The sequence below is a fragment of the Hylobates moloch genome, unplaced genomic scaffold, assembly GCF_009828535.3.
Source record: "Hylobates moloch isolate HMO894 unplaced genomic scaffold, HMol_V3 SCAFFOLD_1, whole genome shotgun sequence".
Taxonomy (NCBI): Eukaryota; Metazoa; Chordata; class Mammalia; order Primates; family Hylobatidae; genus Hylobates; species Hylobates moloch.
Window position 1 is genome coordinate 120,867,698 of NW_026652276.1, and position 23,699 is coordinate 120,891,396.

Here is a 23,699-nt window from a genome sequence, read left to right on the forward strand (position 1 = left end):
GGTTGACAACTATTAAGGAGAATTGCATCTCATGAGCCACTAAATAGGAAGGCCCTGTAAACATGTTCTCCAAGTGGCCATTTCCATTGCAGATGCTCAATTAACTTCAATATTTTTTTTCTTTTCCCCTTTTCCTATAAATTAGACCTGTCATCATACTTGCTTATTGATTGTGGCTAGCAGGTCTATGTCTTTTATTAGAGTCTGAGATTTTCTTTGAGATGAGTTCCAATCAGTTTTCCAAATAAATTTCAATTTATTCTCCTTCACAGATTAGACAGTGATGTCTCTCACCTCAATAGCAGCACACCTACTTCCACATGTTTTTGTAAGAATCAACCACAGTCAGAGAGCTAAGGGGCATCTTAGCTGTTAATATCTAGCCCAAATAAAAATATGGCAAGAACCTGGAGGTCATGCTGCCTTGAAATTTAGAAAAATTTCCTTCCATAGGGCAATTCTAGCTTCTTTATCATTACTTGAAGAATATTCATTTTCTTAATGAATGCCAGGGGAATGTTAAAGACCAAAGGCAATAGGCAATGAAGGAGAGGGGCACTGTCAATCTATATAGCTTCTGTGTTCTCTAAATATTCACCTTATGTGATGAAACCTTTCCCAGAAACAGCTAATCCAGGAAGCCAAAAAGTCATAGAGACACAGTTACAAATATGATTTTTTTTTTTTTGAGACGGAGTCTCGCTCTGTCGCCCAGGCTGGAGTGCAGTGGCGCAATCTCGGCTCACTGCAAGCTCCGCCTCCCAGGTTCATGCCATTCTCCTGCCTCAGCCTCTCCGAGTAGCTGGGACTACAGGCGCCTGCCACCACGCCCGGCTAATTTTTTTGTATTTTTAGTAGAGACGGGGTTTCAATGTGGTCTCGATCTCCTGACCTCGTGATCCGCCCGCCTCGGCCTCCCAAAGTGCTGGGATTACAAGCGTGAGCCACCGCGCCCGGCCAAATATGAAAATTTTATAGATAGGGTAAACTCATTTTTGTCACTTGAATTTTAGACTTAAAAAGATCAAAAATGCTGCAGAAACCTACCAGGCAGCCACATGAATCCTGGAATTCCAGGTGAGAAAAGGGATCTGTGCGCCAGCATGAAGAATTCTTCCTAAGAAACAAAGGAGAGAATTGGAATGATCTTTTAGATTTACAAAGCCATTGTATTTCCATAAAAGAGAGTTTCATCAGACTAGAACAGAGTTCACAAGATAATCATCTACTGCCAAGAAGGCAGAGCTCTTACATTTGTTTTCACAGCTTGAGCTGTTAATCTGATGACAATGTTTTATTACAACACCAGCATTTCCATTATATTACATGGGGCTCACTTTTCTTACTGTACTGAGTGTATCACAGGGCTCCCTAGGACTTTCACGGTGGGGCTGGGGCTCCTGGTGGAACCTGAGGCTTCCAGTCTTATAAACAGGTACCAAGAAGCAATTAATAAACAGCAAGACGCTGATTCCTTTTTGTGGCATGACACAGTAATTTAATCATCACTTAAGGAAAAACAATTTTTAAATTTCCACTTTAAACCTTTCTGGTTAAACTTTCTGTTGCAGAAAGATTGTGAAACAGAAACAGTTATGAAAACCATTTGTAGCAGTGGTTCAAAAACACATTTGCATTCCACAGTTTCCCTACCGTTTCTATTTCCTTATGAGTCCCAAACTTTAAAATATTTTTTGTAGCATTTGGAAATCAAAATTTGTTTTAGTAATGATAATTACTCTTAATTACTCAAAAATTGGAAAAGGAGGAAGAAAACTAGCATTTACCGAATTACAAGCACTGGCTAGATATTTTTATCACCATCCTTACTAGCCCTGCTTTTCAGAAGAAGAGGTGGGGTCCAGAGAGGTGAAGCAGCTGTCAAGATCCCAGCTCTATGCAAAATGTGTGCTGCTCCAATGAGAAAGCCAGTATGATAACACCAATTGAAGAAAGCCCTGCCCAGTGAAAAGAAACTTGCCGTTTCTATTAACTAGGTTAGCAAAGGACAATGTCTATGTAATTTTTGAAACAACAAAAATAATGTAAAGATTTCTCCACACTACTTTCTTGGCTGACTAGCTTATAGGGACTCCAGTTTGAAACTTAAGAGTTTACATGGAAATAATACCTAAGAGAGTTACGTATTTAATCAGAGTACTGCATCTGATATGTACTTTTAAAAAAAAATCCATTTATACTTCTGAAACTCAGCAGGCCTTCCTTCAGATGCCTTAGATGATGGTTAACAAGTGTTTATAATTTAATATATGACTTCAAAAGGTCAGTCCTCTTTTTCTCTTCCAAATCCTCCCTTATTCTTCTCCTAGCTCTCTTTTATAGAGTAAAACTATGTGTCCATGAGAGGTACATAATGACCCATGACAGGTAGTTTTTGAGCACTTCTCAGCCTCCAACAACTTTTGTGTTCAAACAGATTCACTAAGAAGCTGTGTGAATGTTCATAAAAGGGAGAGACAGAGGGGATGATCTATGAGAAATCAGATGTTTCTACATAATTTGTCTTTTAAAGTTTAGGAATCTAAAAATACACTTTGACTTAGCAAAGCATTTCCCTAAAGCAGCCTACAGGACACAGCTGCAGAGAGGCTGCTGGAGCAGGGTCATTTGGTCCTTCAGGTTTGGACACACTGGGTGAAATAGCTCTCTCTACTACAGGGCTGCCTGGAGTTTTCAAACACTTAAGGTGCATTTTTTTTTTTTTTTTTTTTTTTTTGAGATGGAGTCTCACCCTGTCGCCCAGGCTGGAATGCAATGGCACAATCTCGGCTCACTGCAACCTCCGCCTCCTGGACTCAAGCAATTCTCCTGCCTCAGCCTCCCCAGTAGCTGGGATTATGGGTGCACACCACCATACCCAGCTAATTTTTTGTATCTTTAGTAGAGACGGGGGTTTCACCATGTTGGCCAGGCTGGTCTCGAACTCCTGACCTCGTGATCCACCCACCTCGGTCTCCCCAAAGTGCTAAGGTGCATTTTAAATCTCGAAGAGAGAGGCAGAAGCTCTAAGGAGCTACTGTCTTGAGAGTTGCTTTCTGAGGCAGGAACTTACCTTAGGAGAACAAAAGCTCTCCACAAGAACTACCCTGCTGTTGAGGTGACTGTTCTTTCTACAGAACTGACAGCACACTGATGCAAATGAAGAAAAGCAGAGAGAGGTTCAGCAAGTTGCATGGGTCCCACAGCCAATAAGAGTGGAGCTGAGATTTGGATTCAGGTAGACTGGTCCTATATTACCCCTCTATCATGATCCCTGGTATGCACACTCTCTACACTGCTGATCCATGGCCTCACCTTTCATCTTTATAGGCCCCTAAGAGGGAATCTGTCACCAGCCATGACAGGCTCTGAAGATCCCACCTTTTGGCTAATAATGAGCCTTCTAGATTTTCCTGAGTACCGAGATGATTTATTATATCACTGCAATCTAATAACTTTCTTTTTAATTACAAAAATAAACCTTACCCATCTCCCCACTTGGCTTTTTAAATTTTATAGAAATATAAGATTTGCTACCACTTTTGTTCTGTACTAAAGCATTAACAAGAATGGGTGAGGAAAGTGACCATTTTGTATTAGAAATATTAGGAGAATTCAACACTGAAGTGCCACCAGATATAAGCCTTGTAAAATGAAGCTAAATATCTATATCTACCCATCAGCTTCTAAAAGTTGACAACTTTAACACATTTTAAATTCTAAATTATGCATCACCTACTACCGTGAGAAAACTCATATTTTAGATTGGATTTAGACAACAGTGGATTTTTCTAGAGCTCCTCATTGTCTTCGTATGAGAGAGAGGTACAAATCAGAAGTTCAACATAGCACCATTGAGTTGACACTCAGAGTTGAGTATCTCAACGGAAAAGCAACCTATCAGTAGAATCTAATCTATAATTTTAAAATGTTTCCTCCAGTTAATTATCAAGTGATTGCCCAAGTCTTCCAAGGAGGTAAAATGTAGATATCATCAAATTTAACAGTATTTTACACTTACAGGAGGAAATCTACAGGTTTTAAGTAAAACTTTTTGCTCTGATTTGGGGTCCTAGTGAATCAAGCCCTATTTGTATAACATGGACATAAATTATTATTAATACAGGTGTTCACAGCATCTTTTCATGTACCTCTCCCCCTAGCCTTTTGTTATGCTGACCACAAAAATAGATAGAAATGATTAAATATAGAAATGGGTTAAGGATAGATTAGGTAGATTTCACAAAGAAAAGGGAGAACACAAAAACATAAATCCAGGAAGGTAGAAGAAGAATGGACAGAGGAGAAAAGCAATGAGGCTGATCTGCCGGCTGGGCTGGAGGGCAGGAGCTCATGGAACAGAGAGAGGAGAGGAGGAGAGTTTGGGGCTCTATTGCAACCCATGTGAAAGGAACTGGAAGTAAAATATGTGTCCAAACAAAAATGCCCAATATGTTCTGCTGTCCTTTAATTATTGATTCCACCTTCTGTTTTTTCCTCTCAAAGGAGAAGGACTAGATAAAAGATTTTTTTTTTCTAACTGGTTCTTCTTTGATCCCAGTTTGGACCAGGGCCGGACCCCATGGGGCCCTAGGTTACATTTCAATTTTTCAAAGGTACACATATTTTACACCCTGTGTATTCCATCAGAGAGAAGAAAAATAAAAACATTATCATTGAAGCTTTAGTTAAATAAATTACTTTGTTTTGCAAAGACTAGAGTGAAGCAACACACTTAATTATCTATTAATTCTTTCTGAGAACATTAATAGTTTTTCAGTCTCACACTAATTACCAATATGACTAATGGGCAAAATATGTCATGACAAATTAGAAAACATATTGCTGATATTGTATTATTGTTAGATTTTTATATTTACTACTTAAAAACATACACTTCTGGCACTTAATAAATCATCATGGCTTTTATCATTTGCCTCATTTGCTCTACCCAGAACTATAAATTCCTTGAGACTAGGGCCATATTCCGTATTAATCTTGGTTCCTACAACAGCAGTTTATTTGTAGTAGATCTTCAATATATAACAATTGAGCAAAATAAGAGGGAAATGAGTGTTTATAAAGAAAGGCCTCCCCTATCCAGGTTTCATAGAGAGGTCATCATAATAACCATGATTAAATACTAAAAAGATAATTTTCAAAGTAATTCACCCCAGATTGATGTACAGTACTGACCTTTAAGTCTTTTAAGTTAAAAAAATTATAATTAATTTTTATATGTACAAGGATTATCTAAAAGTAAATAACAGCTAATACATAATTCAGACTTAATTGCTACTTCATTCTTTTCAGCTTTGGGTTTTATTACACAAATTGAATGCTATTAATTATTAATTTATTTTGCAATAATATAAAGCATGCATGTACGAAGGGAGAAAGGGGGTAATTATGAAGCTTATTTCGGATCATTTTATATGGCAATACCCATAAGGCCCGTTCAGTAATAACCTACTCATTAGGCTAATTTTCATTTTTTATAACATAAACTTGTGACATGAAATAACCAATCATGGAGAAAAACAGTCCTCCCAGGCTACAATATTACCAGTTGGGGGTGTTCACTTTTGCAGAGAGCACCTGATACTTACTGGTGTGGGTTTAAATCTGCACAGGGCAAATCTTGATCTCTAAACTTCCGCAGAAGCACATGGGTGAGGTTCAAGTCATCGCCCCCACTGCTGCTGTTCATTGTGAGACAAAGGAAACAAAGTGGGATTATTAGTGGCTCCCAACAGAGAATGGAGAACCAGCTGCTGACCTCACATTGTGCCCTAGTCAGGCTGATCCATCTAATGATTCCTAGTAAGTGAGATAAAGCTAATTTTCCACTGTTTTTATGATAATGCCAAACAAGCAATAAAATTGGAAAATTTATTAAAAGTATAGTTTTGCCATCAGATATGCATTTTTATAGACTCACATTCACAGCACATTATTTTCCTCAACATTTTCACTTAATAACACAACCATTTTTCACATATTTGCATGGTTTTTAAAAACAAATTTTAAAGGCTACATAATATCATACTGTGTTAATATATTAAAATCTACAAAACTATGCTCTTAAAGTTGGAGCTCCAGTTTGGTCTGAATATTTGTTGTATTAACATAGTCCTGAAATAAAACAATTTCTAATGTAAGAAATATCGTTTGGTTTCTATATGTGAGCTATATTGAGCTACATTTTCTTAACAGAGGTCCTCAACACAGAATCCTATGTGTGCTTTAAGTACACATTAAATTTTACTGGCACACATCTCAGAAGTCTATTTGTAGTTCAAGCAGCATTACTGAAAGCCAAAACCACCAATATTGAATTTCCTTACTGAAGACACCATCAGCAATAAGACACTATTCATGCCACTGTGGGGAGTTGTAGAAACAAACCCTGTATTAAATTTTATACCTCAATTGTAAGACGATCTTGAGAAAATGTACAGAAAAAGACATTTTAAGATTTTCTAAATTGGACTGAATGAGAATGAGCTCATTTAATTAATTAAAATTCTAAATTAGTATTTAGAGAAGAGTACAGATTTATTTTCAGAACTTACATTGTGTTGTTTATAAAATACTTTTTGAGTAAGAATCTTTGCAAACACTTGTCTCAAAAATTTTAAAAATGATGTATAATCAGCATTATAGATTATATAGATATGCCTGGTGACCTCAGTTCTTTTTGGAAAGAATTATTATATAAATTAACAAATATACATAAGTGACTCCTTTTAAAGAATGTAAAACATTAGCTACATTGAAGAAATGCAAGCACCAGAGGCTGGGAAGAATAGGAGAGAGAGAGAGGTTGGTTAATAGGTACAAACATACAGTTATAAAAAAAAATAGGTACTAGTGTTCGGTAGCACAGCAGGGTGACTGTAGTTAACAACAATTTATCCTATTTTCAAAACAGCTAGAAGATTTGAAATGTTCCCAAAGTAAGAAATCATAAATATTTGAGGTGATAGATATCCTAAATACCCTGCTTTGGTTATTATACATCATATGCATAGATCAAAATATCACATGTACCCCATAAATATGTATAATTATTATGAGCAATAAAAAAGCTTTAAAACAGAAAATGCAAAAAAAAAAGAAAGAAGAAATGTAAGCAACCACAGAGTAATCTGTAACCACTGATTTCTCTAATAAATTTTTTGTTCTCAGACAAGAAATAATTGAGTCCAAAATATTTTTCTGAATTGCTATTAGCATTAAAATGTAGAAAGGTCTGAGGTGGAAATGTAGGAATTTCCAACCACATCCTGCAGAACAAACATAAGCTCAGAATGAGAAGAAACTTCTCATTAGGCTACTGTCAGTGTGACCCTACACATAGAATGGAACATTACAGACTCCCATTTTCTCTAATTCCTTTAGTGAGCTCTTCTAACACACCAATCTGACATTTTCTTTGCTCAAAATGTATCAATGGCTTCTTGTTACCTATGCGTTTTGAAATAGTATTTGAATCCCTCCACAATCCTAGGGCCTGTTGCTCAACATTTCTTCCTAAGCACGGCACCCAGCCCAGCCTAGCCAGCGCAGCCCAGCCCAGGAGAACCACTGTTTGATTGGGCAGATCTGCTCTTGAGGGTGCTGATCCCTCTGTGTCGGTATCTCCAATATCCTGGACACTTGATTAGAAGCCATCTCCAGCCTGGCCTGGAAACCTTGGTTGGAACACCGATTCCATGATAAGTCCTCCCTGCCTCCTCTGCTCAATTTGTCCTGCCTGGTGGCCTTAGTATACATCTTCACTGGAGTTTAACTGGAGGCTTACCCTTGTCCTCATTAGTGGAATGAAGCAATCCTTGAGGAAAGGGCACAATGCTTAGGATAGGTGTTGGAACTCAGTTAGGGTCTCATAAATGATGTGTTGAACAAGTTGTGATATGTTAATAATGCACTGAATTCATTGGCCTCATCCTTAATCTCTAGCCAATTATTTTACTTCCCTAAATCTGGCCCTTTCTGAACTTTTACCATTCAAACAAAAACAAAATTTAATTGGAAGAAATGCAACTCATTACATTAAATTAGTATTATATTTCTGCTGAGGAGGACTTTGTTTCCAGAGCAACTTAAAATGCAAACACCTCTGTGGCATCCAAATCCAGAAATAAATATTCATAGAAAAACACTATCTTCCCCACTGCATAAAATTTAATAAAGATTTTAAAATATTCATATGGTTTACAACTGTCCTAATATAATTCCCTACAGCTGTGGTCAGAAACACACAATGATGGAACATGCTGAAATTTACAACAAAGTTATGTCTCATAAGTAGGCAGTGTGACCTCTGTTTAAACAGCCTTCAGGTTTCTAACAAATTAGGAAATGCAAGCTTCTTTTAAAAGTATCTTTGTCACCACAAAATTCAAATGCTTTTCCCTAAACTATCCCTCTTTTGTTGCCTTCAAACTCCTGGCTATATTTTAAAGTAAATCTCTATGTTAGAAACATTTGATATCTGTCCTTACTAGACTCTAGAAATTGAAAATTACTACCTATGATTCTCGAGGAACTTCACAAATGGAATCACTCTCTCTAATAATCATCTCTTAAAATTTATTGTGCACCAGAGTGACCCAAGGAGCTTGGCTGAACAAATGCACACTCCTAATGGGCCTTCCTGGTTAACAAGTCCCCCCAGTGGTTCTGATTTAGACAAGGATCAAACCAACCTCGAGAAACACTGGGGCATCTGGGAAAACAGCAGCCTGCACTCTCCCCTTCCTTCCTCCCTTCCTCCCTTCCTCCTTTCCTTTCCGTTCCATTCCATTCCTTTCCCTTCCTTTCCTTTCCTTTCTTTCTTCCTTCCTTCCTTCCCTACACTCTCAGCTCCAGTCTTCCGACCTCTCCTGATCCAACCAGCTTTTGGTGTTGATAAATTTTTGGTTCCAGGTGAGGTCTTGGGCTCTGTGGGATTTACTACTAGCCAAGCAAATTCAGGGCCATCATCCCCACAGGCCAGGCCACAAATGAATGCAACGTGAAGAACAGGAGCAGAGCATCCAGGGAAAAGTACCAGAAAGGACCCATCCTGGGAAGTGTGGCCCTCAGAGATCTGCAAATCTCCAGAGACCTCAGCCACCCTTCTCTTGCTGGACCCCAGTAGTCAAGAAAAAGCTTAATTAAAAGAGCTGATGCCTTCTGTTCCTACATGAGAGAGAGTATAGGAAGCAAAGGTCCCCACCTCCCTGAAAAAAACAGAAAGTACTGGCAGCCCAGCTGCTGCCCTACAAAGGCAGAATGTGCTTTGACTCGGAACTTCATCCAGTTGATAGGCAACATCCTTATCTGATCTGTCAAAACAGCAATAACAAACACATGTCCTGGGGTCCCAGCAACCAGAGAAAAACCCAAACAGTGCCAATACTTATGAAAAATAAAGGTGCTGCAGGAAAACACACTTTAAAGTTAAAAACAAAACAAAACAAAACAGAGAAGTATATGCCTATACAGGACTTTCTCAAACCAAGAAGAATGGTTTCCTGAAGATAATATTAGAGGTATAAGTTGAGTAAGAGGATAGCCACTGTTTAGATACAAACAGTGATGTATAAGAAATATCCACACAGAAGGAGGACAAAAAGGAAAAAGAAATCCTTAAGGAAAGATAAAGAATTAAAAGATGGATTTGGAAGACCCTAACATGAGATGTACTGGGAGTTCTAAAAGGAGGTAAAGGAAAAATGGGTGTGAAGAAATTAGATTAATAATAGAAGAAAATTACCCTGAACTGGCAGGACGTGGTGGCTCACACCTGTAATCCCAGCACTTCGGGAGGCCAAGGCGGGCAGATAACCTAAGGTCAGGAGTTCGCGACCAGCCTGGCCAGCATGGTGAAACTCTGTCTCTATTAAAAATACAAAAATGAGCCAGATTTGGGGGCGCACGCTTGTAATCCCAGCTAGTCGGGAGGGTGAGGCAGGAGAATCACTGGAACCCAGGAGGTGGAGGTTGTAGTGAGCGAAGATCATGCCACTGCACTCCAGCCTGGTCAACAGAGTGAGACTCCGTACTCCCCCACCCCCCAAAAAAAATTACCCTGAACTGAAAAAAGACTTAAATCTGCAGTTTTGATGAGGAAACAGTGGGGGGGGGGGGGAAATCCTTTACTCCAAGGATAAAGAAGAAATTTTACACAATTCAGACAGAAAAAGTTACCTATGAAGGGAAGAGACTCAGACTGCTCCAAATCAGACTTCATACCTGGAAGATACAAAAATAATCCCCCTCATATCACTCCCCAGATTTTAGAAGTCCTTAATGCCTCCCTGCATTGTGTTTGCAAGATAATGTCAATTCTCCTCAGAATGCCTTATAATACCATAATACCTGCCAGAAACCATCAAGGCTTCTGCTAGACTTCCTTCATTACTTTTCACATTTACTCACACTTCTTCCTTTAGAGAGAGTACGAGAGAAGAAACTTTCTCTTCTCCACGTCTGGAAAACACCTATTTACCTCAGAAGAAGCAATTTAGGGGGCATAGCCTTAAAAAACCTTCTTTGACACCCCTAAATAGATCTCCCCATGTGCTTATGCACAACCCCTGCACCAAGTATCTACCTATAAGATTTTCCCATCTGTTTGTAGGGATCATTTCTCTGCTTGACTGTAAACTTTCTCAGGGTAGAACTTATGGCCTTGTAAGTGTTGGTGGAATGAGAATTAGAGCCAGGAGGCCTGAAATGGATTCTCAGTCCTGTTTCTGCTAGGTTGTGCCAACCGAGGAGTTCACCCAACATCTGTGAGTTCACTGTCTTCACAATGAGAATGTCGTCATCAGGGATTCTCTCTCTTTTTTCTTAAATTTCAACCCACTAAGAGGTACAACTACCAGCAATTCACAAATTACTGAATCTCAGGTGGGTTGAGCTGAAGAACAGTTCACCCAGGGTGAGGGGCCATGAAGTACATCCTAAATTCATGGTTGGGTAGAGCATGAAGGATATACATTCACTCATGGGTAAACATTTTTAAAATGCCTACTCAGTGCTGGACTTTGTCCCCATATTATACATAATTAAGTCAAGCAAATAGTTTCAGCTATTTCGTTTACCATCTATTTTTTCCCACTGGACTGTAAAAGGACCATGGGCAAGTTGCATTGAGAAAGCAGCTTCTGTGCCATGACTGAGAGGAAGAATGCTCTTGGGGTATCCAACTGGACATGCAAAATCAGTCCAGAGTTTGAATGTTCTATGACCTGGACGAAGCCTGGTGTGAAGGCAGACCTTGAAGACAAGGGAAGGGCAACCAGGAAATGAGATCAGAGGGGCAGCCAGCACTTTGTATGTTATTCTGCCAGAAAAAAGGCTTCCAAGAGCCTGCTGGTGAGTGTGCTACATCCTCTCCATCCCGCTCAAAAGCACAATATATTAGGTCCATCCTAGTATTTACTAAGAATAAGAAGAAAAATAACTTTCATTGTATTTCTTCCAAACAATTATCCAATTACTTTCCATTTGTCCTCTCACTGAATTACTGAAACAAAGTGAAGCAATCACTATTATCTCATGTGATAAAGATGCCACATACATAGAAGGAAGTTGTACATATATGAGGAGAAGAATATAAATAATTGAAGATGTTCTCTATGAATGTTAACATCACTGGATCATCAAGTATACACTTGTCACATCCCAGTGACCATTTTGCAAAACCTGGTGGACGTTTTTGAGATGACAGAACACCAACAAATATACACCAACAATCACTGCCAGTCTTCAATTAATTTAATTTCTGTTATCCTTCTGCATATAACAGAAAAGCTTGAGTTTTACAGAACACCAAGTGGTTCTACTGTAGGCAAGTGGCCAAGTGATTCGTCAAATTTAGTGGTATTTGTTAAGGAAGATGTTGTGGGAAATGTTGTGGGTTGAATGATTTCTCTCCAAATTTCATGCCCACTCAGAACCTCAGAAAGCGCTCTTATTCGGAATGAGTTTATCTAGATATAATTAGATGAGTTCATACAGGATTAGAGTGAGTACCATATCCAATATGACCGGTGTCCTTCTAAGAGGGAATGTGGACACAGACATGCAGGAGGAAGGCCACGTGAAGATGGGAGGCTGAGACTAGAGTGATGCTGCCACAAGTCAAGGCATGTCAGGGATCGCTGGCAGCCACAGAAGCTAGAGAGGCAAGGAAGGATTCTCCCCTGGAGTCTTCAGAGAGGACATGGTCCTGCTGACACTTTGATTTCAGACTTCTGGCCTCCAGAACAGTGAGAAAATACATTTCTGTTAAGTAACCCAGTTTGTGGTGCTTTGCTATAGCAGCCCTAGAAAACTAAAAAAGGCACCCAGTTTCTGCTGGCATGCTAACAGGAGAAGGGGATGGTGACAGTAGGCACTGACTGGCCACATACATCCACTGGCCCTCTTGGGTTCTTAAAGAACTGGTGTAGCAACCAGGACTTGGAGTCCTACACTTGCTCCTTCTAGGTCTTTTTCTGGTTGGAGAACTAGGAGAAAAAGAGAGAGAGTTTGGGGTAGGAACAAACTCAGCAGACAGTGGGCCAGGGTCAGGTCCAAGTTCAAGGAGGACTCACAGGTCTAGCTAATGCAGTGAACTAGTGGTGTATTTAGGAGCATCTCCTCTAGTAAGGACTAAGAGCCCCATCCCAGAAGATGAGGTCATGGAGTCTAAATATTTTATATTTTTAATGTGTAGAGAGCTGTCTTTCTATGCTCCATTTGTTTGTCTGCTGCCTGTCCAAGTTAATTTCTGGAAGACATTTTTGATACATTTCATTTTCATTATTTCAATTTAACAAGGATTTAATGAAAGTAACCATTTCTAGACATGTTGGCAGGAACTAAAGGTACAAATATAAAGAAGGCCTGATCCTTACCCTCCAGGAAGTCTCCCTGTAGGAAGAAAGGCAAGAATCTCCCACACTAAGTTAAGCCACAGTGACATCCACGCAGCAATGACAGACATTCAGATGAGAGAGCAGCCACAGAGGATCCTTGGAAGAGGGCATCTGAGCCAGGTTTTGGAAGCGTTCTTATTTTGCTGGGAACATTAGAGTGTATAGAGTGGGAGTGGCAGAGGACTGAGGAGAGGAAGGTAGTTTCTATTTCCTTAAACAGGGAGAGACGCAGCAACATCATGTATGATTGTGTCATTCTGAAGTTAAGAGAATGAGATAAAGGAAGTGGCAGAGGCTGCAGAGGCACCAGGAAGACCTGTAGGATATGCTAAGATGTGCCAATATCATCCCTTGGGCAACATGGAACTGCTCAAGGTTTTGAGCAGGTCCGTCAGGTCTTACCAGCCTCAGAGGTCTGCAAGCAGGTGCAGCTGTGTTCACACTGCATCTCTCAGAGCTGCAGGACCCTCCTCTAATTTCTCTGGGGCTGCTCTGTGCTGCTCACCTCCACCCTGAACGGGCACAGAGGCCCTGCCACCCTTTTCTCACACTTCTTAGTGGGGAGGGAGAATTTCTGGAGCACTCTCGAAACAGCAATCAGAGCCAGTTGATTCAGAATAAAACTGAGTCAGAAGACTGGGTCATGAATGGCTGACCAGACCCCAAACCAGCACAGACATGCTCCATACTTCTCTTCCTCCCTCACAGTCTATAAAGTCAATGTGCTGTGGAGGTCTGGTCACAAAACAAGCATCTTTACAGCCCTGTGGATGTCATGCCTTCACTCCCCACCTGGCCACCAAAGCATGTGAGTTGGAGACCACTGGAGACCGAGTTGCCAAAGCCCCAGGTTTGTTTGGGCCCAAGAAGCTCAAACCCTCTATGAGCTGTGGGGGTGTCATCTGTTCCCTTCATTTGTAGAAGGATTCAGGTAGAAGAGAACCTCTCTGGTGCATTTCTTCTGGTTTGTGCTTTTATGAAGATTTGTATTCTGCAAGAAATTTTCAGCGGATTTAATGTAGATATATAATTGCATTTTCTCAACTCTAAAATTTTAGAAGCATGGGGCTCTATTGAGAATTGTCAGAACACTAATAAGATAAGATTTATATGTATCTTCCAAATCAGCACAAAGCTAATGCATTCATGATTTTTGAAAGCTACATGCAGGCCTGAATTATGCACCTATCAACAGGGAGTTACCCTAAGGAGAAAGCGAGGGAGTGTAATGGCAATCCTATATGCCTTCCCAAGGAGACTGCTCACAGATGTTATGAAATGGAGTTGTCCCACATTTGGAGCAACAAGGATGGGTGCTGGGTTACCAGGGGTGGGCTGTGTACACAGGGAGTCAGGAGGACTATAAGATGTGAAAATCTGGGCCCCTTTGTGAATCATTCCTGTGCCAAGATTTAGACCATGGTGCTCAGATTCAATAAAGAAGGAATGGCCACATCATTTATCATTCATACGAGGGCACTTTTGAGAGTGGAAAGAGGCAAGTTTAATACAAACGCAAAACAACAGGGGTTGTCTTCAGAGAAATCAAGGTACACACTCAGAGAGGATCCAGTATGCAGAAGAAAAGTAATGAATGTCAGTGGAGAGTTCCTAACAAGAGCAGTTATAGCAGCCATAAAATGATAAAATGATGATAGTTATTCTTCTCCCCCACTAATTTTTTACTATCACTGCAAACATTACAGATAATAACAAAAAAGCAAGAAAATGTTCCATCAATGTGGATGCTCCCTGGTAGCTTTTTCCTTTTTCCTCATAACTAACTAAACTATCACTCTACTAAAATAAAAACTGAGAAAATGTAAGCTCGTTCTTTTCTCTTTAGACAGAAATTAACCATTAGAAGTGGGGCACTTGCAATCACTGATGGAACAGGTACTATAGCCTGTGTAGGCAGGACTCCTCTGTAAGGATGAGAAAATAAACCTCCAGATATGTGAATGCCTCTGTTTCATAAGTTAAGTAACATTATGAAAAATGAGAACAAACAAATATCTTACTTTAAAATAGTAACTCTTAGAAATAGAAGAAAATATTAAAATATCTTAATTCTCAGACTCAAAATAATTTTGAAGTGCATTACTTCTGTAACAAATGAATACTGGGAGAGTAGGAAAAATGCTTTCAAATGAAAAACATAATCACCAAATTAATAATGCAGTAGAGAAGGTGAATGGCTATTTGGAGTCAACTGAAAATGGTATCAGTGAAATAAACACCATGTAGAGAAATTCTCGACAGTCTCAGAAGAAAAAGACAAGCGGTAAAGTTGATAGAGGGGAGGAGGGTGAAGAAGTCAGTTAGAAGCAACTCTCAATAAATTAGGTATTGATGGGACATATCTCAAAATAACAAGAGCTCTCTATGACAAACCCACAGCCAATATCATACTGAATGGGCAAAAACTGGAAGCATTCCCTTTGAAAACTGGCACAAGACAGGGATGCCCTCTCTCACCACTCCTATTCAACATAGTGCTGGAAGTTCTGGCCAGGGCAATTAGGCAGGAGAAGGAAATAAAGGGTATTCAATTAAGAAAAGAGGAAGTCAAACTGTCCCTGTTTGCAGATGACATGATTGTATATCTAGAAAACCCCATTGTTTCAGCCCAAAATCTCCTTAAGCTGATTAGCAACTTCAGCAAAGTCTCAGGATACAAAATCAATGTACAAAAATCACAAGCATTCTTGTACACCAATCACAGACAAACAGAGAGCCAAATCATGAGTGAACTCCCATTCGCAATTGCTTCAAAGAGAATAAAATACCTAGGAATCCAACTTACAAGGGATATGAAGGACCTCTTCAAGGAGAACTACAAACCACTGCTCAATGAAATAAAAGAGGATACAAACAAATGGAAGAACATTCCATGCTCATGGGTTGGAAGAATCAATATCATGAAAATGGCCATACTGCCCAAGGTAGTTTATAGATTCAATGCCATCCCCATCAAGCTACCAATGACTTTCTTCACAGAATTGGAAAAAACTACTTTAAAGTTCATATGGAAACAAAAAAGAGCCCGCATCGCCAAGTCAATCCTAAGCCAAAAGAACAAAGCTCGAGGTATCACGCTACCTGACTTCAAACTATACTACAAGGCTACAGTAACCAAAACAGCATGGTACTGGTACCACAACAGAGACATAGATCAATGGAACAGAACAGAGCCCTCAGAAATAATGCCGCATATCTACAACTATCTGATCTTTGACAAACCTGATAAAAACAAGCAATGGGGAAAGGATTCCCTATTTAATAAATGGTGCTGGGAAAACTGGCTAGCCATATGGAGAAAGCTGAAACTGGATCCCTTCCTTACACCTTATACAAAAATTAACTCAAGATGGATTAAAGACTTACATGTTAGACCTAAAACCATATAAACCCTAGAAGAAAACCTAGGCAATACCATTCAGGACATAGGCGTGGGCAAGGACTTCATGTCTAAAACACCACAAGCAATGGCAACAAAAGCCAAAATTGACTAATGGGATCTAATTAAACTAAAGAGCTTCTGCACAGCAAAAGAAACTACCATCAGAGTCAACAGGCAACCTACAGAATCGGAGAATATTTTTGCAACCTACTCATCTGACAAAGGGCTAATATCCAGAATCTACAATGAACTCAAACAAATTTACAAGAAAAAAACAAACAACCCCATCAAAAAGTGGGCAAAGGACATGAACAGACACTTCTCAAAAGAAGACATTTATGCAGACAAAAAACACATGAAAAAAGGCTCATCATCACTGGCCATCAGAGAAATGCAAATCAAAACCACAATGAGATACCATCTCACACCAGTTGGAATGGCCATCATTAAAAAGTCAGGAAACAACAGGTGCTGGAGAGGATGTGGAGAAATAGGAACACTTTTACACTGTTGGTGGGACTGTAAACTAGTTCAACCATTGTGGAAGTCACTGTGGCGATTCCTCAGGGATCTAGAACTAGAAATACCATTTGACCCAGCCATCCCATTACTGGGTATATACCCAAAGGAATATAAATCATGCTGCTATAAAGACACATGCACACATATGTTTATTGTGGCACTATTCACAATAGCAAAGACTTGGAACCAACCCAAATGTCCAACAACGATAGACTGGATTAAGAAAATGTGGCACATATACACCATGGAATACTATGCAGCCATAAAAAATGATGAGTTCATGTCCTTTGTAGGGACGTGGATGAAACTGGAAAACATCATTCTCAGTAAACTATCGCAAGGACAAAAAACCAAGCACCGCATGTTCTCACTCATAGGTGGGAATTGAACAATGAGAACTCATGGACACAGGAAGGGGAACATCACACTCCGGGGACTGTTGTGGGGTAGGGGGATGGGGGAGGGATAGCATTAGGAGATATACCTAATGCCAAATGACGAGTTAATGGGTGCAGCAAACCAACATGGCACATGGAAACATATGTAACAAACCTGCACATTGTGCACATGTACCCTAAAACCTAAAGTATAATAATAAAAGGAAAAAAAAAAGAAAAAAAAAAAGAAGTCAGTTAGAAGCAAAATATAATGTGGAAATACACATATATATATATAGACAATGCTTAATATATTCAATATGTAAAGTAAAATTTTAAATAACCAAAAAACTTTGAAAATATTCAACTTCAATAGTAATCAAAGAGCTGCTTATTAAGCAATGAAATATCAGGTCTGAACTATCAAAACTATTAGAGTTTAGAGAACTGAACTTCCTTTCTCCCACAAAACTAGGGGTTTTTGTTTGTTCTAATTGTACATATAACTACCACCTAGAACAGTAGCTAGCATATAGTAAGTATACCATAAATATTTGTTGAAGAAAAGCATCAATGACTTTATAAGACTGTTAATTGGCACACATTTATAAGGGTAATTTGGCAACATCTACCATAAAAATACTGATGCCTTTGCCCCCCAAAATTCTAATAGAAATGTATGATGGTAAGAATAAGTAGATAGTCACCTAAAGCTAACTAAATAAAGATTCTTATACAGCATTGCCTATAATAGGAAAAAAAAAAACAAATAAATAAACCTTTATATGCCCCCAAAAAGAGACTGTCTAAATAAGTTAATGTGCCGCCAACAACATACTACTAAAGAGCCATTCAGTAGTCATTGTACTGTAGTTTTCATGGGCAAAGTGGTTGTACTGATTTATAAGAAGAGATACAAAGATATTATGGAGTGTAAAAGAGTTACCCAGAGTATTATAGTGTAATCTCATTGTGACAACAAATACAAATGCATGTAGATACAAGTATTATGTATATACTGTGGCAGATTATCCCAATAGGTTTACAGTAGATATCTCTGGTAAAATTACATGTGATTGTTTTTTATTTTATTTTTTGGCTAGACTGTGCTTTGTATTATTTTCTTCAAGAAACATATTTTATAATCAAAAGACTCAAAATAGTGACAGTCCTTTTATAGTTGAGGAGTGTGACAAGGAGGGAACAAACTGAAGAGTTTACCATAGATTTTTACTTTGTCCATGTATTTGTTTAAATCTAATTCCAAATTACACATCACTACAAAAATTACACACATATTAGTAGGCTCTTAGGGATTAGCTGGTTAAGCTGCTTATTTTAATAAGCATATATATTTGACAAAAGCAGGACTGACACTGTCCTCTTAGTTGTCTTCGTGATGAAAAGCCTAGCCAGTATGCTTGTGCAGTTGTAAACCAGTATCACTGAGTCCCAGTCATTTGTCTCCCCATCCCAAACGTGAAAAATTATAGCCACCTTGAAGACGATTCCGCATTTTCAATGCAGTGATGTCTGGGATCACAGCCATGGCCGTGCCCGGCAGGGGCCCGGCCTCCCTGGCTCTGCACAGATTCTCCTGAATCTAGAGAGGAGCCCGCTAAACTAAGGCAAAGGAACTTAGGGGATCGGTTTCTATTTTAGGGTTCCAACCCTTGTGTATGAATCTGCAACCCAGAAAGCTCTGAGTTCTTGCGTAAATTCATTTGCTGGCAAAAACCTAGGCTCTTCTGAATGCACCAGCAACAGATCCTGCTCAACTGACCCGGGCCTGGGGAGGCTTAGGGCTTCCATCCCGTCCGTGCTGTCATACGTTTCTCCGCAGAGAGGTGTGTGCCAACTGTGGGGCTGTTGTCCCAGAAACAACTGTGGAGGGCTTCATGAAATATACCACCTATATCGAATACGTTCTAGAATCCTACAAATCCCGGAGTATATCCCACCCTCCTGTGGGGCAGGGCGTGCCGGGCCCTCTGCAGGTCGGCGGGTGACCGCTTGCGCCCTTTCGCGCAGGGACTCGGCCACCATGAGGAGGGGTCAGGGGCTCAGGATTCGGAGACCAGGCAGCCTCATTAACCTTAAGCACCTGCCCTGAGACAGCCTGAGAGGAGCAAGAGCTTCTCCAAGGATCTCCTCGTGAATTCAGACCTCGGAAATAATGAAAACATTTATATTTCAAGTTTTTATCTAGAATTCTCAAAAGTATCAAAGCTATTGCAATTCATAATCTGCCTTGACATAATTTTGAAATCAAAGGAACAAAAACAACTTACCTGAAAAAGTAGGTCTCGGCCCGCTGGTAATGTCCAGGTGTGAGTCTGAGGGGAGGGTACTCGGTGGCCAGGGGTCTCACCATGAACAAGCCCATGGCCAAGGCCACGAAGAGGACTGGCAGCAGCAGGTCGGCGAGGGTGCTCTTCCCGGCGCGCAGCGTGCGGCGGAGCCTCCGGGCCAGGAGCGCGGCCATTTGTGTGCGGAGCAGCTGGAGGCCCCGCACAGGTGCGGGCCGTGCTAGGGAGCCACCTGCGGGACGGGCGGGAGGAAGGGCGGCTGGGTCAGCTCCGCAGAGGTGACTGCGCTTCGCCTCGTTTGCCCTCTCGGTGACCCTGCGGCATCTCGCAGCCATGGGAATGCGACGCAGGCCCACCCCATCAGGACTCCCTTGAGTGTCCCCTTTATGCACCTAAAGTGCGGAAGCTGGGCCTTGGGCGGGAAGGCTGCAATGCAAGAGGAAGCCTCGTGGCAACGCGTGGCAGGAGCAGGGCGTGTGCGCTCCGCTGCACTTAGACCGGACGACACACCCGGGCTGCTCCTTTGCTTCCTCCTCCCTTCTCTCACAGTCCTTTTCCTCTCTGTTCTTAACTCCAGGTCGCTCCTGGGAAAACCCCAGCTTATGTGTGGGTCGGGATTCATTCAGGGAATAACCCCACGGCCTGCTTTTCCTCAGTTCCCCGTCTCTGCCCCCCTGCCCCTTCCACTTCCCCGCAGGGCATAGGAGAGCCCGGCGCCTGCCCCCTGGGCCTCCCTGCTCCCGCTTCCCTGCTCTGGGGGACGCAGCGAATGTGAAAACATCCTCAGCTATCAGAGCGATCCACAACCAAAATTCGAAAGGAAAGCGTGAGCTGTGCATCATTCATCTACTGATCATCCGGCCACGCTCCCTCAAGAGTGATCCTTTGGGGCCTCTACCAACGAATCTCAGTAAATCTCCTGGAGTTGAGGTTGCACATTCCAAACAAGCTGTGGAGAGCAGCTTATCTGTCCACTGGGTGGATGAGAAGCTGGGAGCAGAGACAGAGGCAGCCCATGGACTGCAGTCTTAAACCACGTCCAAAGCAGGACTCAGCCGGATCAATCAGCTGTGGTGATAGTTTTTCCCAGTGATTGACTCTAAAGTACTCCAGAAAATCCAATATGAAGTATTTCACAAGAAAGGCAGTCTTATAAAGAACAGCTGTACTAAACGGATTGTACTGCTCACAAACACCAAACTGAAACACAGTTAATAGAGAGCAGCAAACAAGTTTGAAGACCCAAAAGAGAACATTTTTAAAGAAGCTGTACCATGTGAAAGAGAAATCATTTGTCATAGCATTGAGAAAAGAATTGTAGAGGGGTTATGGGGATAAAAATGCGTATCTGAGAAAACTCCTTCATTTGGGATATTTACTGAGTGCCCAGTGTGTGCAGGCGCTGGGCTCTTTGGTTTCTGTCCCCAACATAGGGGTTGAGATAAAAATGTAAAGAAATAACCCAGCACAGTGTAACAAAGTGTCAGGCTGGAAAGAGTCAGTACCAAGGAGTGAGTCCTTGGGATGCTGAGGAAAAAGTGAGAAACAGGCCCAGCGGCCCGGACGTTCAGGTAGAATCCTTGAGATCCCTGGGAGTTTACAGGCAGACAAGAAAATGTGGAAGCCTAAAGACCAAAACAGGAGGTATAAATAGGCCTGGCATTCTCTGTGAATAGCAAGGGAGCAGAATGTGGCACATACGTGTAGCAAGTGGCAGGAGATGAGAGTTAAAGATGATCAGAAACCAAGACAAGAAAGACCTGCACACCCATTTTTAAGGATTTCAGGGTTTGTGCTGGACAGAAGACTTCCAAACCCAGGAGTCCCTTGGGCTGAGTCATATGTTAGACTTCCAAATTATAAGGCAAATTAGTTTTTAATTTTAATGAAGTTCTAATGAGGATGAAGTATTAGGTAGTTAAAGCAGTGGTTTCTAAATCAGGCTGCATATCAGATTCACCTGGGAACATTTTAAATGCTGGTTGCCAGGCCCTATCTCAGGGAAAAAAAAAAAATCTCAATCTCCAGAGACTCAGAGTTAAAAGTGTGTTTTCATAACTTCCCAGAAGATTGAAATTCTAAGCCAGTCTATGGAACCACTGGTTTAATGCATTTATCAATGGTGATCCATATACAGCTCTCATAAAGCAGTTATTAAGTCAGCATACAGACAGATTATACTGCTAGGAAAAAAGTATGTCATTAAACTAAATTCTATATCTATATCTATCTATCTATCTATCTATCTATATATATATATATACACACACACATACAAGTATATACACCCTTCTTGATGATTTTATGAGGTTATAGTGCTGGATAACACCAATTCTATTAAGTCTGCATATTTATTAGGATAAGTATTTGAATTCTCTAACTCAAGCTAAAATAATTGGGATATTTTTGGGTGCCCATCCCTGGATTTCTAAAAGTAATTATTGAGATAATTACTTGATATCTTCACAGCCCTTTGACCAAGAAGCTCTTTCTCTGACAAGGTAAAATGCCATACTTTGCTCAGGCTTAAAAGGAATTGAATAGCCACAGTTCACCAAATGTCACAACCTACAAATTAGCCTTTACGTAGCAGCTTTTGACATTCACATCTAGCCACCTGCCAAACTGCGCCCCTTCTCATATTTGTGTACAGCAGGGAAATGGCTGTAAATACCTGTTTATTTGACAGAAGATATATTTGTTAAGTGATACAAAACTGACATGACTAAATGGGTATTGGATATCTACTTAGCAATTTGCTCTGGTAACAGAAAAGGAATAGAGTAGACTCAGAGAGTGGTGATTTATGTGCACACTGGCCTGGGTTCATTGAGAACAATCATCAGAGCCACTGTGGGGTGGGGGACATTCAATTTTTTAATCCTGGATTTGAATCTAATCTCAGCCACCAACATATCGTGTGGATTCTGGAACAATATTTAACCTCTCTGAATGTCATCTCCTCACTTGTAAAGTAGAGATTTGTAATATTTTCCCTCTATGTAATGAGAATTATTATTAGAACAATTATTAAACTGCCAGAATAAACGTAATGTTGACCTGGAGTCATAGTAAATGTTCATCAGACAGCCTCAATAAGTCTGTGGGGAAAGATGTTTCTCATATTAAGAAGAATAAATATTCTCCACCTTCCCATGTATGTTAATTGGACATAAATGAGAAAAATAAAGGGCTAATATAGTTTATGGTTATGAATCAACCACCAATCAAATATTCATGGCTTAACTCATGAAAGTATTCACATGAATAATTTAACAGACAAAATTAAAATGCTGGGCCAAATTGTTATGAATTGCCTTCTTTGACTTATGAGTGCAATTATATTCAAGGACTCTAGTTTCATCCATAATCATGCATTCCCACTTACCCTGACCATCAAATTGCTTGGGAAGAATGTCCAAAGAAATTTTTTTTGGTCAGTTGGCTGCAATTTTTCAAACGTTAACACCTATGAGAAATAGCTTAAATATCAAAGTCTCAGCAAGCATCCAAGAATATGATCTCCACACTACCCAGTTCATCCAAGTGTTCTTGAAGATTTTATGATAAAGCTTTACAAACATAATGCTTTCAAGTCAGTAAAATTAAGATGAATACTCCAAAAGAAAATGGGCACACGACGTTCATGAATATACAGTTAATAAAAGATTTACAAAATAGCCAATATGTAAATATTGTAATCTAAGGCAATAATTTAGTTTTTAAACTAATCGATAGTGTAAAGATTAAAGATAATGTTAACATCTAATATTATTGAGGGTTAAGGAAACAGATCTTCTTATACATTGCTGGTGGGAGAACAGGTCCATATAGTCTTTCTATTGGAGACAAATACAGATTGCCTTTGATCTGCTTTATCTCAATACAAGAGTTTTATTATAAATAATAAAATAAAATTTCATCACATACTAAACCAGGTGATTTATTACATCTTGCTGGGCACGGTGGCTCACACCTATAATACCAGCACTTTGGGAGGCCAAGGTGGCACAGATTACCTGAGGTCAGGAGTTCAAGACCAGCCTGCCCAACATGGTAAAACCCTGTCTCTACTAAAAATACAAAAATTGGCCAGGCATGGTGATGTATGCCTGTAATCCCAGCTACTTGGGAGGCTGAGGCAGGAGAATCACTTGAAACAGGGAGG

The 23,699-nt window shown here is 40.2% G+C and overlaps 1 protein-coding gene across 1 annotated transcript in view; it reads right to left on the bottom strand.

The window, feature by feature from the left end:
- The window catches only part of ABCA13 (ATP binding cassette subfamily A member 13), a 509,835-nt gene that overhangs the window by 183,664 nt on the left and 302,472 nt on the right, over positions 1 to 23,699 (bottom strand). Inside the window, exons 43-45 of the mRNA XM_032758123.2 lie at positions 19,514 to 19,763; positions 5,610 to 5,699; positions 1,048 to 1,117 (exon numbers count right to left, since the gene is read on the bottom strand). Coding sequence (XP_032614014.1) covers positions 1,048 to 1,117; positions 5,610 to 5,699; positions 19,514 to 19,763 — 410 coding nt within the window. The remainder of the gene's footprint in view (positions 1 to 1,047; positions 1,118 to 5,609; positions 5,700 to 19,513; positions 19,764 to 23,699) is intronic.